Source organism: Cricetulus griseus, chromosome 4 (assembly GCF_003668045.3).
Source record: "Cricetulus griseus strain 17A/GY chromosome 4, alternate assembly CriGri-PICRH-1.0, whole genome shotgun sequence".
NCBI lineage: Eukaryota > Metazoa > Chordata > Mammalia > Rodentia > Cricetidae > Cricetulus > Cricetulus griseus.
The window spans coordinates 222,318,572-222,335,556 of record NC_048597.1 but is presented as its reverse complement, the minus strand read 5'-3'; the positions used below and the strand labels follow the sequence as shown (position 1 = coordinate 222,335,556).

General features: G+C 39.2%; 1 protein-coding gene across 1 annotated transcript in view; it reads left to right on the top strand.

The window, feature by feature from the left end:
* The window catches only part of Stt3b (STT3 oligosaccharyltransferase complex catalytic subunit B), a 43,821-nt gene that overhangs the window by 11,877 nt on the left and 14,959 nt on the right, over positions 1-16,985 (top strand). Inside the window, exons 3-6 of the mRNA XM_027415314.2 lie at positions 6,836-6,901; positions 9,190-9,289; positions 15,776-15,874; positions 16,702-16,848. Of these exons, the coding sequence (XP_027271115.1) occupies positions 6,836-6,901; positions 9,190-9,289; positions 15,776-15,874; positions 16,702-16,848 (412 nt within the window). The remainder of the gene's footprint in view (positions 1-6,835; positions 6,902-9,189; positions 9,290-15,775; positions 15,875-16,701; positions 16,849-16,985) is intronic.

Genomic DNA, 16,985 nt, shown 5'->3' with positions numbered 1-16,985 from the left:
ATATTTTATGTATTGATCATGTGTCCTGTGATAAACTTTACTAACTTTACTTTTGTTTGCCTCTGGATTTCCTAAGATTTTAAGCATACCAAAGTCATGTTACCTACCCTACCCCAAGTAAAAAAAGGCTAGCTTTGCCTTTTTCTCTCCAGTGTGGGTACCTGTTTTCCTTCCTGGTTTGTACTGACTAGAATCTTAACACAGTGTTGAATATCAGAAGCAAGGAAAACAGATGCCCTTCACTTGCTCTGACTTAAGTACTTGCATGATGTTGGGCTGTATGTCCTTTATTACAGATTAAGGAAGCTTTCCTTGGTTTTCACATTCTGTTCTGTCACTTTTGAGGTTGATCACATTTTATTTTTGACTTTGTTATAGTCATGTTTTCTTAACCTCTGCAGTGTTAATATTTTGGGTTGGGGTCATCTTTTGCTGTGTCGTGTCTTGTGTGTGATAGGCTCTTTACCTCTATACACTCTGTAGGTCTTCTGGCAACAACCAAAAGTGCCTCCATGCCAGATGTTCCCCAAGGTTCTGAATTCCCAGACAGGGGATCACTGGGTTAGTTTATTTTCAGATGCTAAAACAGTTTTGTTTCAAGCGGGGGCAATGGTGGTGCACAACTTTAATCCCAGCCCTCGGGAGGCAGAGTTAGGTGGATCTCTGTGAGTTGGAGGCTAGCCTGGTCTATAAAGCTACACAGAGAAACCCTGTCTCGAAGGAAAAAAAAAGTTTTGTTTCATGAGATAAATACATAAATACTTGCTAACAATGTACAACCTTGTGCTTATTGTTGTGTTTATATTATGTATATTTTGTTAGAAGTTTTATATCTAAGTTGATGAGAACTCTTGTATGGTAGTTTTCTTGGATTGTTTTTGTCTGGTTGTGATGCTTCTTTGAGTTAGGGAATGTTTTTCATTAATAATCTGAAAGTTTCTATGAGATTGCCATTGTTTTTTCATTTAACATTGAATTCACCATTGCACCTGGAAGATTTTTTTTTTTTCTGAATCAGCTTCGTAATGTCATTGTTCTGATCTGATTTTTCTCTTCATGAGTAATTTAGTAATATCCATTTTTGAATCACTATTTCATCTCAATTGTCTGATTTGTTGGCATAAGTTTTTTTACAAGTCTCATAATTTTCTGTATAGTCTGTAAATGGTGTCTATTATTTCTGCTTTTAATATTTTGTATCTTCCCTCTTTAGTTGATTAGCCTGGCTAAGGTTTATCTAACCTTTGGGTTAATTTCCTTCCCCAGTTATATTGATTTCTTATCATTCAGAAAAGACTTGGCCCTGGTTTCATCTCGAAAAGACTTCATAAAATTGGGTCTCAATCTGTCCTGACCAACTCTGCCTTTTGATTAGAGTGTTTGGTGAATTCCCACTTAACACAGCCTTTTCTGTGGTTTGACTTGTATTTGTAATATAGTATCTTTCTATCTGCCGAAGTATATTTTTCATTTTAATTGTTCCAATTAAAAAATCTTTATTGTGTCTCATGTAGAAAGCACACCATACATCTTCAATTTAGTACAATCTGCTTCATTGTTTTTCTCTCATGCTATTATCGGTGTGTGTGTGTGTGTGTGTGTGTGTGTGTGTGTGTGTGTGTGTGTGTGTGAAAATTCAGATAATTGTGTGTGTATATATACACATATATAATTGATGGCTTATTCTATTGTGACAAGGGTCTCAGGTAGCCCAGCTTGCTGTTAAATTTGCTATATAGCTGAGACTGGCCTTGAACTCCTTATTCTTCTACACTGCCTCCCAAGTGCTAGAATTATAGGTCTTTACCTCACACCCAGCAGCCTGCCTTCATGTTTAAATGATAGTGTCTTTCTTAAGGTTGACGTTTTGATTTTTTTTCCTTTCTCTTCCTCTTCAGAATTTTCTCCTTGTCTAATGTGTTTTTCTTTTATTTATTATATTTGGTGGTTCATCGAGGTCCATTGGTTTTATAGATTACTAACCATAAAATTTGGAAAGTTGTGATTTCAAAATGCACCCTCTCCCCAATTCTCTTTTGGAATTTTTCTCTGTGTTCTTAAGATAGTTTTAATCAATTTGTTCCCTTGTTTATTTATGCTTGTGCCATCTCAAATTTGCTCTTAAGCCTAGGTCATATATTTTTCATTTCTTTATTGTGGTTTTCTGCTCTCAAATTTTTAGTTACTTCTAGTTTCTTCACACTAGTACAAAAATGTACATATTTTACTTCATTATTGATGCTCCCTATTGTAACATTGTATGTTTTTAAAAACATGTATCTCCATTAATTTATAATAGTTGACTGAAGTGCGTGTTCTCTAAATCTAACACCAGGCCCATTCAGATCTAGTCTGTGCTGACTGCTCTTTCTCCCCAAGCATGGGCCATCCTTTCCTGTCTCTGTGAATCCCTTAAACTTGGTGGAAGGTGGGGCATTGTAGGGAGTGCTACAACTTTGGATTTTGTTTCATTTTTCTGAGTTATGTTGCATTGTTAAACCTGAACTAAAACTAGCAGCTCTCTGTTTTACACTAATGACTTTATTGTTATTTTTATTTCTAATCTTTGTAATTTAATTTAGCTTCTTAAAGATCACCGCTGTCTGCATAAATACATGTCAGCCAAAGATTTGGGTGGAGTTTGTGTTCAAGCATTTGCACACAATTGATTAGTCTGTGGTATGATAAATACCTTCAAAGTTGCAGCTGATCTTCAGATAGTTTTCCTAAGCTATGTGTAAGTCCTCTCAGTGAAGATGAAGAATGACCTTATCTCAGAAGGCCTTTTCATTCCAGGTTCAGTGTCATTGGTCTCTGACTAGTCTGCCCTAGCTCTTCTTGTGACTTTGGGTGAGCAGAGTGGTAGATATCTTCATGTGTTCAGAGTTTGCTTTTAGCTGGCAAAGCTGTTTTTCATTTTTACTACGTTGATTCTACAGTGAATCTAGGGGCAATATACCGGCTGATTTTCTGATTAAATTCCATTTTCACCAGCCAAGCTGAGTGGAAGGCAGGCAGGCAGGCAGGCAGGCAGGCAGGCAAGTTTTGAGGATATGAAGACCTGGAGTCTTTTTATTCTTTTGATTTTTCATGTACACTCGAATGGTCGTGTGTGTGTGTGTGTGTGTGTGTGTGTGTGTGTGGTGTGTGTGTGTGTGTGTGTGTGTGTGTTGTGTGTGTGTGTGAACTCGTGTTGTCTCGACAAGCTCTACTACTGAGCTATTGTCGTCCCCCCCCCCCACACACACACCTTTACCTTCAGTTCTAAAATGGTTCTTTTAAACTATTTTAGTTCTGGTCTTTCCTTTCTCTTTGCCTTTAGTGAATAATGTGAAGCTTCACATCCCTAGAACCAGAAATGTCTCATGTCAAAGTTTTAAACTCTGATAAATTCTATTTCAATTAACTTTGGAAGAAAATGTTATTTCTGATGCTTGGGATCATAACTAGGGCTTTGCACATATAAAACCACATTTTAATGGCATATAGCTGAGAATTCAGCAAATAAACATAATCTCATAACTACTTCTCAGTCTGGTTGCAGCTTAACTTTTGTCCTTCTGTTTTCCACTAAAGTGACTTCTAGTTGGTCTTGAAACTTACTCTTCCATCTTACATGTTTGTTAGTTTCAAACTTAGTCCTTTCAACTTGTCTGCTAATGAAGCAGTTCAAAGGTAAGTGAGCCTGTCACATTTATTTCCACCAAGCATTGTCAAAGACCAAATTACAAAACCAAGTCTCCACATGGGCCATCTGTGGACCTCTTCAGGAAACTGGTTTTTCCTCCGTCAGTCCAGATCCAGCAGCTCCCTCTAAATATACTGATTTGGTCTTGAACATCCTCACTTCTGTCCATCTACATCTGTCCTAAACTGGACCCCAGTGAAGGAGTTCTGGCTCTCCTCTTACCTGTTATTACTACTTGTGGCATAAAAGCAGCTCTTGAGCATGTCCCGCATAGCCCATCCTGTGTCTTACCTCATCCACCAGAGCCTCTCTTGTTCACTTTGAGATAGTGGAGGTGATGTATGTTCCCCTCCTTACTACAGTCCCCTCAAGGTGTGCCTCTTTGAAACCTTGATGCTCCTTTAGAAAGATTTTCTTAACTCTGGTCATCATTTCTAAGACGTACACCTTCCCCACCCCCATGCTGAACCACCCTTGTTATTACCATGTCTTATAAATCCTTAAAATTTTTTTTTTTAAATTGTATGCATGCCCATGAAGACCAGAAGAGTCCATCAGATAACCGAGAGCTGGAAGTTATAGGTGATTGTGAGCTTCTGTGTGTGCTGGGAAATAAACTTCAGTCCTCTACAAGAGCATTAACACAGAGCCATCTCTCTAGCCCCTTACATCTTAAATATAGTAAAGATTAATTTTCTCCTTAACCTTCTTTGGATTGTGTTTTACAGACCCATAGTTTTAAGTTTCACACCCCTCCATCTGTGTTGCTGCTGCTAGTCCACTATGGACTGTTGAATGCCTTGTATCATATCTGAAGGTTCTGTATAAATCCTGCTTCCAAAGCTTCATGTAGTTTACCCCAGAAGCCTTTCCCTGCCGTTGGTATTCAGAGCAGAGCCATTAGAAACTCAGTGCCTGGCTGCACTGTATGATCTCAAAATGTACTTTAACTGAAATTCTTATATCTTTATCCATTCAGTTGGAGAAAGACTTAATTATATATCAGCATAGCATGGCCAAGTTTTTTTGTCAACATTGGATATTTTTTACTTCTCGTTCTTTGATAGTCTAGTTGGCTTTATATAGCGTGAGGAAATTTAAGCACACGGAATGTGAACTGGGTATGATGCCTCACCTGTAATCTCAGCAGTTGGACAGTAGAACCCAGAGGATTAGGATTAGGAGTTTCAAAAGGCCAGTCTTAGCTGTGTAGCAAGTTGAGGGCCAGTCAGGGTCCCGTGTAAGACCCTAACCCTATCTCAAAAGAAAAAAGCAAGTCTATGGAATGTATTTAGTGGCTATAATGTGATTTTCTTACAGATTATAATAATCTGAGTTCACTGAGAAAGAAATAGTCCCAGAAAGTTAAAGAAACTTGTATAAATAAGAATATTAACTATGACATACAAGTAACAAGGTAGAAGGAAGCTGTGTACTGTAATGATGGGGGAATTGCCCAAGAAAGTATGACTTGGCAGGTGCTTAGGACCCTGGATAGTTTTTTGTTCATTCGGCCCATGCATTGATGACAGAGTTCAGTGTCTCGGCTGACCAGAACCAGTTGAAGAAAAACAGTCTGGAGTATAGGCAGGTGAGTGACTGAAAACTGGTTACCAGTGGCATGCTGGGTGTCAGGTGGAGGCAGAGGCTGTCAGAGTGCATGGGAGTCCTAGTCACAGAAAGGTACAGTCGCTCCTCCAGCTCTCTGCTGAGATACCTAACCTGGTGTGCGTTACACTGCCAAGTTCCGAGTGACCGTTTTATCTGTCTGCGCCACTAACACCATTGTATTGTGCTGCTCTCACACCTTTCAGGGCAGCCCTCTGCTCTCTTGCCTTGCAGGGCAGGCAGCCCTCTGCTCTTGCCCATTTCACTCTGCATCTCTTCTCAGAGACCTCTCTGAGCACTCAGTTCCTTCCTATCTTGCTGCTCTCCCTCTGCGGGGCATTTGAGTGTCATTTCAGCCTTTCTAGCTCCAGGTTTTGTAATGACACTTTACCCCAACTCCCTCTCTGGTATTTTGTGGTTACCCCTCAAATGGATTATCTCAGGTTAGCTAAAGGAAAAGATATTTTCTTGCTTTTTAAATGCTTGCCATTTTAGTATACTTTCTTCCTTACTCTCATTGAATGCTGTAAACTAGAAATGTTTGCTTTCCTCCGCCCCTACCTTCCTTGCTTCCTTCTACTGTATTTTTTTTCCATAACTTGTACCAAAGTGTAGACATCATTTGAAGTTGACTGTACTGTATCATTAAAATCCTGTTTTTAAAGTAATGAATTCCTGGAAATTTACTTATCTGAACATGCCTGTCAGGACCAAAAGATAAAATACAACTCTCTGACTAGAGAATTCCTTGTAAGAGGACTTGTTCTCATGTTTTCTTAGGTGTTCATCTTAGGTAATCAGAGATGACCCTTTCCTGTGTGTTTAGGTCTGCCTCAGTTATTTTGAACATACAGTTTGTTCTTTAGGTGCTTACTCATTTGGAAATTACTACTTTTAAATCAGGATTGGTTGAACTTTGATTTCTTGTATGAAGTCTTTCTAACTGATTGCTGAGAATTTTACTTATGTAGTGGGCCTTCTGGGAGACAGTTCAACAATATGCATTTTAAAATATTGATTATGGTATCTACAACTTGTTTACTGTTACAGTTTTTCAAAATGGAAGCTTAGAGTCTATATACATGATCATGTATTCAAATAAAGAGACAAAAAGGTATTAGGTCTAGCAAATCAACCATATGAAAATATAGACTTACACATTTAAGGCTCCAATTTGATACTAACTTTCTCATGGCAAAAAATGGGGAAAAATGGTAATTTGTTCCTCATTATTCTTTTTACTGAAGACTAACCAAAAGAGAATCAGTTATTAAAATGTGTCTTGCACTTGGGAGGCAGAGGCAGGCAGATCTCTGAGTTCGAGACCAGCCTGGTCTACAGAGTGAGTTCCAGGACAGCCTCCAAAGCCACAGAGAAGCCCTGCCTTGAAAAACACAAATAAAATGTGTCTTAATTCAGTGTTGGAAAGTGTTTTAAGTCAGTCAGGATAACCAAGCCTCAGTCTTCACTGGGTACCTTTTAGATGGTTAACCGTCTTCATGCATGTTTTACAATGGGATTTGCTCTTGTTGTTTTTAGGTAAAGTCTGTGAAAACTGGGTCTGTGTTTTGGACGATGTGCTGCTGCTTGTCGTATTTCTACATGGTAAGATCCTCGCCTGCCTGCTCTAAGGGCTCTGAGCAGCAAGAGCAGCCCTTTTCTCCTCACCCTCTGCCTCCCTCCTGACTGGAGTTGGATTTGGGTTCTTAGTGTGTCCCTGTATTGCCTTCCCCTCCTCAAATGCAGTATTTATTATAAACAAGTGAAACAAATCTTTGTTTCTTAGCATTGAATTTCTAAAAGATTTTAACTTGCAAATGACATCTAGAATTGAATTTAAAAATACATTTTTATTGTTCCAATGTATCATTTTTCATCTTATGGACAAGTAAAATATTTTCCCAGTTTCATTACAAACTAAAAAGAAGAAACTTTACCTGTCAAATACAGAGCAGAGAACAATGTTTAGATAAAGTTAGCTTCTGTTTTAACACTCAAATAGTTTTAAATATCTTACTAAAAATTAGTTTTCCTTTGTTGGAATTAGCTGTTTAATGGTCACATAATCACTTAAGTTGGGAAGGCTAGAGAAATGAGGACACTTAAGGAGTCTTGGTAAAAAGCTCTCGCAAAGGAAGGTTACCTGAGAAGACAGAACAGAGAAAGAGAGACTGGATGTTCTTTTGGCCCACTGTGCTCTCTTTTCATTCCTTAAAGTGAGGGAAATTTCCTGTGGTGTGTATACCAGAGAAGAAGAAAGTAAAACCCCCTAATAAAAGATCATGCGAAGGACGAGCAAGGCCGCTTTAAAACACGAGACATGTGTTCATATTGCTTTTAGTTTGTCTGTGAGTAGACAGAGATGAGGTGGCATATTGATTCTGGCTGCACTTTCAGATTGCCGAACTCCTTGCAGTCATTACCCAGGCATTGCTCACGTACTCTGTGTTAACCAGTACACTACCTCTTAATTTTTAAATAGATTTCTGGGGGCTAGGCTTCAATATTACTTTTTCATATTTCTGCCTCTTTTTCTCCCAATAGCTTATGTAGTTTTTTATGTGAAAACTAACAAAATTAAAACTAATTGTTAAGCCGGGCATTGGTGGCGCACGCCTTTAATCCCAGCACTTGGGAGGCAGAGGCAGGCAGATCTTTGTGAGTTTGAGACCAGCCTGGTCTACAAAAGCTAGTTCCAGGACAGCCTCCAAAGCTACAGAGAAACCCTGTCTCGAGGGGAAAAAAAAAAAAAAAAAAACTAATTGTTAAAACTAATTGTACCAGTTTTCTGTGGTCCTTCCAAAGTGGTTAATGCTTGGGGTGTGTGTTGTGCCCTGTGCTTAAGCAAGTCACTTTCCATGCTAGGAATACCCAGCTCTAACACTCTCAGAGCTTGATGCTTAAGCTCAGGGTGACATTGGGGCTTTGAGGAAAAAATGTGTGACTAAGCAGTATATGTATATGAACTAATGCTAGGTCACTAAGAAGTTACTTTGAAATCTTTTTGTATGCTAACACATCCTCATAAGATGACTTGGTAACAATGACTCTTTGCACTTTCCGACTAAATGAGACATGATGATGGGCTTTGATCCTAAAGAGCTTCTTGTATGTTCGGAGCATATGAAAGTCATCCATGGTAGTGGTTGAGAATGAATGTTGGCTTTTAAAAATATTTAATTTAGACTTCAGTGGCCATGGTTATTCTGATTTTAAAAATATGTATACAGTATAATACAAGTCCAAGACATGCATGTTGTTTTTTTTTTTAAATAGAGTTCTCACTTATAATCCATTTTGAGGCTACAGCCAGCCAGAATGTTAAGAACCTCACAGTGTGACCAGGGGCATGTGAGTGCCCTCTACTGAGTCATTGACCAGTGCCAGGATTTATTGTTTTTAAGCTCAGTGAACTTTCTTTCAGTAAATACATCATCATAGATGAAATAAAAGTTAGTTGTTTCTAAACATTTATTATCTATATTCTAGAACCCATTTCCAGGACAGCCTATTTTCTGCCAATTCACAATTATGTGATGTTCTTAGCCTTCCCATTAAATCAAATTTAACTTGAGCTATTCTTCAGTGAGTTTAAAAAATCTTACTGGGGCCTGGAGAGATGGTTTAGCAGTTAAGAGCACTATTCTTCCCAGAGGATCAGGGTTCAATTCCCAGCACCCACATGGGAGCTCACAACTGTTTATAACTCCAGTTCCTGGGGACCTGACATCCATGGCAAAACACCAATGTACATGAAATAAAAATAAATAAAATTAAAAAAAACTTACTGGATTTATGAGATATTTTACTTATCAATAAAAAATAAGAACTGTGTGTGTGTATGTATGTTTAGGTTGTCATGACAAATGAGACATACCTGTCTTTTCCCATAGGTCTCAGCATGGGGAGGTTATGTGTTTATCATCAACCTCATCCCTCTCCATGTGTTTGTGCTGCTGCTGATGCAGAGGTATAGCAAGCGAGTCTACATAGGTGAGTGGTCTTACCTCTGTGCTCGTTCTTAGTAAACAGACTTCCCATTTGGTCTGTATTGCCCATGAAAAGGTAGTAATTTTTATGTTTAACTTGCCTTTTGTGTTGACTGAATGAGACCCTTCCCAGAGAAGCAAAAACAAATAGATGCGGGGGGATGGTCACATGAAGTATAACAGGTAAAAGCAGTTTGTGTGATTGGTTCTGATTACCTGTACTAACACTGAAGTTATTGATGAGCTGGCCTGTTCCGAGGTGTTGGGGAAAGAAGGGTAGGAGCATTATGTAGTAGGACATCCCATGTAGGGATATGGTTAGTTGATGAAACAGCAAAAGAACATCGATGTCTCCTGTAGAAACTGTACTACTTTACCACAATTTCATAGCAAATGTCAAGGTTAGACATGTTGTATGATTGGTTTTTTTCTCAATGAGAGGTACACATCAACCAAGACTTTTCAAAGTGACTTAATTATTTCTGTTCTACAGAAGGAGTTTTTGGTTGCTTCTGAAATTTATGAAATAGAATGTAAACTATTTAATCATTGGCTATTTGCGGTGATTTGTTCTATAGGTAACAGGACATTGGTAAAGTTTAGTAATTAGAAGCTATGTATGGTGGTACATGCTCGAAGTTTCAGTACTGAGAAGTAGGAGGTTTGCAAGTTCAAAGCCAGGCTTGGATATGTAAGAAAGTTTTGCTAATTTAAAAATAACTTATATTGTAGTAAACAGCTCGTAGGATCAAGAGCAATAATTACCTAAATTTTTATGTTTGGCAGAGGACAGGCACACCCATGGGGTAGTGGTCAGTGGTTCTTACAACAGCTTTGAAGTTTATCTTATATAATAATATTCGTTGTAACACTCTGATACTCACATTCTGATTTGATTGATTGATTGATTGATTGATTGATTGGGTTAAGTTTTTACTACCATAAAATACTTTAGTATTTGTAGTGCTATTTTCTGATTACATTTATTTAAATTGTTTAATTACTATCATAAATAATTTTGGTGTTTTTGGTCCAAGATATTGAAATTAATAAAAAGATGTATGATTCGTGACAGATAAAGGTTTATCAAGATAGGCGATTGCTCTTGTGTTCTATAAACTAGACACATTATTTGAATGATTGGGGTTGGGGTGTCTACAAAAGCATAAAGTGATTTCTGTGCTTCCTAGATTGATCCTGTTGGCAGGAATGATCTGTTTTGAGTTTTACTTTCATGGTGAATGAACTGGGCCAACAAGAGAGTGTTACCTGGATTCCAAAGACGTTTGGGTTTTCATTTGCTTACAGGTCGTCAGTGTTGGTTACAGTAAGAGCTTTCCAGAGGAGAGCCACTGTACAGTCATTGCTTGAAGGGGCTGAAGGTTTCTGAGGCTCCCTTTTCGTAGGTGTGTTGTATTAAGTAGATATTTTAGGAGTTGTTGAGGGTTCCCTCAAGCATTGCATAGCTTAATTTACAAAGAATAGTCTTAACAGTATCTTCCTGTCTTCAGTAAGACTCAAGGCATGTAGAGCAAGGGTCTTTTCTTATCTACAAAAAGAAAAGTGGGAAAGTGCTTTGGTGCTGTCATAGGTGAAACGAATCTTCCTGAGACCCACACCTATTGTTGGTGAGGAGCATTTCCTGTGTAAAAGTAGGAGTATTAAAATAAATGCTTAAGCCTGTTTTAAGAGCCTGCTCACAATAGATAAGCTAGTGTTGTGGCTCCCATAGAATCTAACACTTGGGAGGCTGAGGCAGAACTGCCCAGAGTTAGTTGTTAGCCTTGCTCACAGTAAATTTCAGGGTACCCTAGGCTAAAGAATTGTGACCTTCTCTAAACAAAAAGAAAAGTCCTAAATGATTTTTAGTGGAATAAATTTGTAGTTTTGTCCTTTTAAATCTGTTTTACTTCATTTATAAATTATGTTTGCTGATAATCGCCTGTTACACTTTTTGACATGTTAGGTATAGTTATTACATAGCTGCAGTTGAGTCACAGTATTGAGTCCTTTAAGGTAGACTTAGCCAGGTGTGGTGTGTGCACGCCTTTAATCCCAGAAATCTGGAGGCAAAAGCAGGCAGATCTCTTTGAGTCAAAACCAGCCTGGTCTATCCAGCAAGTTCTAGGATGGCCAGGACTACATAGATCTTGTCCCAAGAGAAAAGAAAAGTTGTATAGATTTCATGAGGTCTTTCTATAGTATTCACCCAGTGTGTTTATAATCTCCTTGTAGTCTGTATTGTCCCATTAACACTTGTCAGAGCTAATGAATTGCTTCCACAAGACAGAACTAGAATTTTAAACTTATTTTTATTTTTAGTATTTATTTTGTTTTATGTATTTGTATGTCTGTACCATGTGCATGCCTTGGTGTCTGCTGAGGCCAGAAGAGGGCATCAGATCTGTAAGCCACCATTTGGGAACTGAACCCAGGTCCTTTGAAAGACAAAGCCAGTAGTACTCTTAATTGTTGAGCCTTCTCTCCATCCCAGAACTAGATCTTAAATCTGGATGGATTTCCTCTAGATCCTTATCCTTAACTTCCTATTAGATAACGGCAGAAGGTATGTTTTCCATTTGCAAGTGTAATTGTCTCTGCTCAAGTATTTTGAATAAGTCATTTCGTGCTGCCTTCACAGGTTTGAAGCTTGTGAAGTGTCTGTCTGAGTGTCATGCTCTTTGGTGGTTGTGAACAGTACTCTCACGATTGTGTCTGCTAAGCTGAGCAGGTATTTTCCCTGCTAGTTGGAAGAACTGTTTGTCTTGCTGCCCTCTGTTTCTGTTACTGCTTTCCCACCATTCTTTACCCTAAATATTTACCAGAATTCCCAGTAACTGAAGTGGTCACAAAATAGTAAGGTGACTTGATAAAGTTAACTTTTCATCATTCTTACAGACTTAATTGTGTTGTTGGCGATCTAGTAAACCTGACTGGATTGTAAGGTCCTTCTCTTCTGTATCTGGTCTGACAGAAGGCTATTTTGTTAGCCATTCCTATTAAACATTGTCAAAAGATTAAGTAACTCAGAAAGGCTAACAGGATTTAGTAGTGGGCTAAGGTTAATGAGTTTATGTGGTCACAGGCCCTTCTCTAAGTTGGCAGAAGGAAGAATAGTAGTAGTAAGTTAAAACTCCAGGGAAGTGGGCAGAGGAAATGGTGATGGGCACCTTGTGAGGACCTGACTGGATCCCCAGAACCCATGTGAAGCAAACATGGTAGCTCCATAATCCAAGCACTGGGGTGTGCAGCAGCCAAGACATGGTGTCACAAGGAGGAAAGTGAAGACCTCTCAGTTGTCCTTCGGCATCCGCATGCATGCTTTGTCACTCCAGTACAAAAGATGTCAGTACTGCCAGGTGGTACTGGCTTGTCAGTGAGGTGCTGAAGTGAGAGCAGCAGAGCTCCATCAACTCTGAAGATGTTGGTGGAGCTGGAATGCAACTTTGCCTAGGCCACCCCTCCACTGCCTCCATGCCCTTGAGATTCAAGAATTTGGAGTGGAAACAAGGTTAGGATTTCGTCTCTAATCAGAGATTTTTCTTTGGGTAAAAAGAAACTGTACATGTGAATATGTCCAATTTTTTTTGTTGTTGTTGTTTTTTGTTTTTTGTTTTAAATCAAAAGTGTGGTCTTGAATGCAGTGAATGCCAGAAATTGTGCTTCCACAGGATGGCAGTGTGAAAGCATTTTTATGATGTAATGAGTCAGTTACGTGTTACTGGGTTGTGCATTTTCTCGGAGCTTACTTCTTTGGTAGAATAGCATAGCTGGGTAGAAAGTTGTAGTACTGGGTGGGTAGTGGGTTTGGTCAGGTTCCTAGAGGAGTTGTAGGAAGAATTGGTGCTGCAGGTTTTCCCTGCTGAGGTCCTACAAGAACATAGTAGTGTGTACCTTTTATACTATTCAGGTTCCTGCTTGCATAAGTCCCCCCCTTGCCACTCTCACAAGTACTAGCCAAGTGTTATGGCTGCTGTTATACATATGATTTTACCAACTTCTATAACTTACAGGTTAGATGGAATTGGTCTTAGTAGGATTTGAACTCTAATGTGTTTGTTTCCATGGAGACTGGGGTCTTGTTACTTGGTTGCTTTGGGTGTTTGGTGGTCCTGAAGATGGAACCTTGAGCATGCTAGGGTAGTGCTTCACCACTGGACCACATGCCCAGCCCTGTACGTTTCCTTCTCCTTACTGATGACAATGAATGTCTGTGAAGTTGGTGTGAAATTTAGTCTTCCTTTTTTGAACATTCCTGGAAATAAATGTTGTTTCACTTGGGTTACTAAACAAAGAACAGTGGAAATGCTTATATTGACAAATACAGACGTGTGTGTGTGTGTGTGTGTGTGTGTGTGTGTGTGTGTGTGTGTGTGTGTGTGTCCATTCCTTTGTCCCAGTATACCCCTTGTGATAAACCCTGAAGAATGTATTTGGGGGCAGATGGGGTAGAGGCTGTCACTTTCTGTTGTTAAAAAGAGGACTCTGGAGACAGACAGATTTGTGACTGTCATGCTTTGGAAAGAAGGGAACCAGGAAGCAGCTGTGTGATGGAGGTGAGGTTTCCTTGGGGGGGTGATCATATGTTTGAGTGGTTCCACAATTGTGAACACTTCAAGAGTCTGAGTCATTTGCTGTAAGGTGGTTTTGCTACCTAATTTTCTCCTCAGTTTTTTTTTAAGTTGTTTATTTTTTAATTCAGTTTGTATTGTCTACTATATTTAGTCCAAATCCTGTCAGCATTACTGAATTCCATGTTTGCATTTCTAAGCCACAGCCCCAGACTGAGGTGACTACACTGTTTGGTGTGTGCAGGCTTCGTTGAAGAAAGCTCATCACTCTTAAAGCTTTCCTGGTGGTATCTGTGTGTGTTCATGTTTGGGGCTTGGTTTCTCAGCTCCACATTGTAGAATACGTATTGATTATAGTGGGGGTGGGCGTTACCCAGCTCCTGTTCTGTATTGATGGAACTGAAGTATTTGAATCTACATACTTGGAAATCACATGGTAATCTTGTGTCCTGTCCTCCCCCCATTCTGCTTCTGACTCTGTGTCAGGGCTTCAATACAGATTAGTTAGTAAAAGAAACTAACTAGAAGGCCCCTCAACCATGTAAGAAGATTCAAAATTGCGGTAACTTGGATTTTACTTGAGGGCAATACCACTGCAGCGTGTGTCTGGAATGTTCACTTTGGTTGGGTGGAGAACTGTGACCTTCATTAGCTCTTAAGTCTTTGGAAACTTTGCTTACAGACTCTGCCCCCTTCTATTAGATTTACAAACTTCTCTTCCCAACACAGTAGTCATCACTTGCCAGACATCTTGGGAAGTAGTTGTAACATTTAAACTAATAGCTCTCAATTTAAAAGTAAATAAATATAACTACCTCAGTAAGAAGTGAAGTGTATGCTTTATACTATGTTACGTGGAGCATAGCAGGCAAAGGTGGAGGAACAGCTTGTATTCCAGTGCACCCTAGACTTCTCTTTTTATAGTAGTTTATTTGCCCAAAACTGAACATCAAGTACATTTATAAAAGCAATGTAAATAAATTTTGTGAATAGAATATTTTCACAAAGCTTATTTTAGATAGGCCTTTTACAACTCAGATGAAATTTTACTTTCAGTGATTCCAATACTTTCTAGCCAGATTGCCTAAGCTTGATCTGTAGTCATGTATAAGTGGAAAACCAATCTTTGGCACAGATTGTCATCCCTCCTTAGCAGTTCTGTGCATTAGAGTCAACCTAAGCTGAGGAGAGCCACGGTTAGACCCTGCCTTCTGTAACTGGGTTCTTCTCTGTCGTGCAGAAAGCCAGTTGTAAGTTGTATTTCCTTTTTAAACTCCTACACTTCTATCCAGAGAGCACAAGGAGACACTGTCTGGAAGACATAAAATACTCAGTCAGTACTTATGAGACTAGCATCATGTAAGTTAATGATGGTGTTATGCATTTGTGAGGCCGTGAATATTTTGGATTAGTAACTGCAGCAATGATAGTTAGTATACATGTAATTGTATAGTTTCTTGACTTCTATTATTGATTACTAATGGTGGCTTTTTAAAAACTTGATTCTATGCTAGAAAGGAAGGCAGCACAATTCGCTGATACTTAAGTGAAGTCTACAAAGAACATTTAAAATAATTTTAAAATGGATAGAATATTTATGATTTATAATGGACTAAGGTTCACACATCCAATCAGTTGCTTCAAGATTCTTTTCTTGCAGGGCAGTGGTGGCACACAACCTTTCATCCCAGCACTCGGGAGGCAAAGGCAGGTGGATCTCTGTGAGTTCGAGGCCAGCCTGGTCTACAGAGCGAGTTCCAGGGCAGCCTCCAAAACCACAGAGAAACCCTGTCAGGGCTGGGATGGGAGGGATTCTAAAGTTCTGTTAAAACTTTTCTAAAGATAAGATTTATAAATTTTTGTGTTGAGTACTTAATGGCAGTAGTAAATTATCCTTATTTCCTGTTTTGTTTTTATAGCATATAGCACTTTCTACATTGTGGGTTTAATATTATCCATGCAGATACCTTTTGTGGGATTCCAGCCAATCAGAACAAGCGAGCACATGGCAGCTGCAGGTATGTTTAAGTTGGGATGAAAGGACATTGTAGAATGTTTTGTCCACTTAAAATATGTGTGACCTTGAAATCATTTTTCTTGTATGTTATTAAAATGAGTTTTCCAGGTACTTTATTATATCATGATTTCTAAGAGACTACAATAATGTTAGCTGTTTGGCTTTGCTTTGTATTGCTGTAATAAAGTACTGATCAAAACCTACTTGGGGAGAAAAGGATTCATTTGGCTTAAGTGGCCAGATCCATCACTGAGGGAAATCGAGGCAGAAACTGTAGCAGAGGGCATTGAGGAGTGCTGCTTACTGTTGTTGCCCATGACTTGCTCAGCCTGCCTTCCTATACAAGCCAGGACCGCCCTCCCAGGAGTGGCACTGCCCACAGTGAGCTGAGCTCTCCCACACCAATCATTAATCAAGACAGCAGTACCTCATGGGCCAGTCTAATCTGATGGGGTCGTTTTCTCAATTGTGCTTCCCCTTCTCAGATAACTCCAGCTTCTGTCAAGTTGACAAAGCAGCCGGCACATCAGCACAGTAAAAACTGTAATGTTTTAAATCAAGAGTGATGCATGGTAGTGTCAGCATGCATAGTTGGCCACTTTTCTTGTCTGGTACATTCTGATCACTTTGGAAAAATGTGCAGTAGGATTATTTTCAGATGCATTAATGGGTAGGTTAACCGTCAGTTGACACAGGGAGTGTTGGCTAGATGAAATAACTAGTCTTTGCTGTGAAGGATACAGGGTTTTCTGAGCATTTGTGAAAAGTGTTGAAATGGCTTTGGGAAGATGCTGTGTTGATATTCACGTGAGCCTTCTCTTTAACTAGGTGTCTTTGCATTGCTGCAAGCGTACGCTTTTTTGCAGTATCTGAGAGACCGGTTGACAAAGCAGGAGTTCCAGACACTTTTCTTTCTGGGTGTCTCACTAGCTGCCGGTGCTGTGTTCCTTAGTGTCATCTATCTGACATATACAGGTAGGTGCCATCGCCTGTAAGATGCAAGTTGTGGCTCTAGATTATTGTTCAAGAAGAGGCTTTCACAGGTTCTTCTCACATATTGCATTTATCCTAGTAACAAATACTATACAGTGTCCATTGTCAAAAGTTCTAAG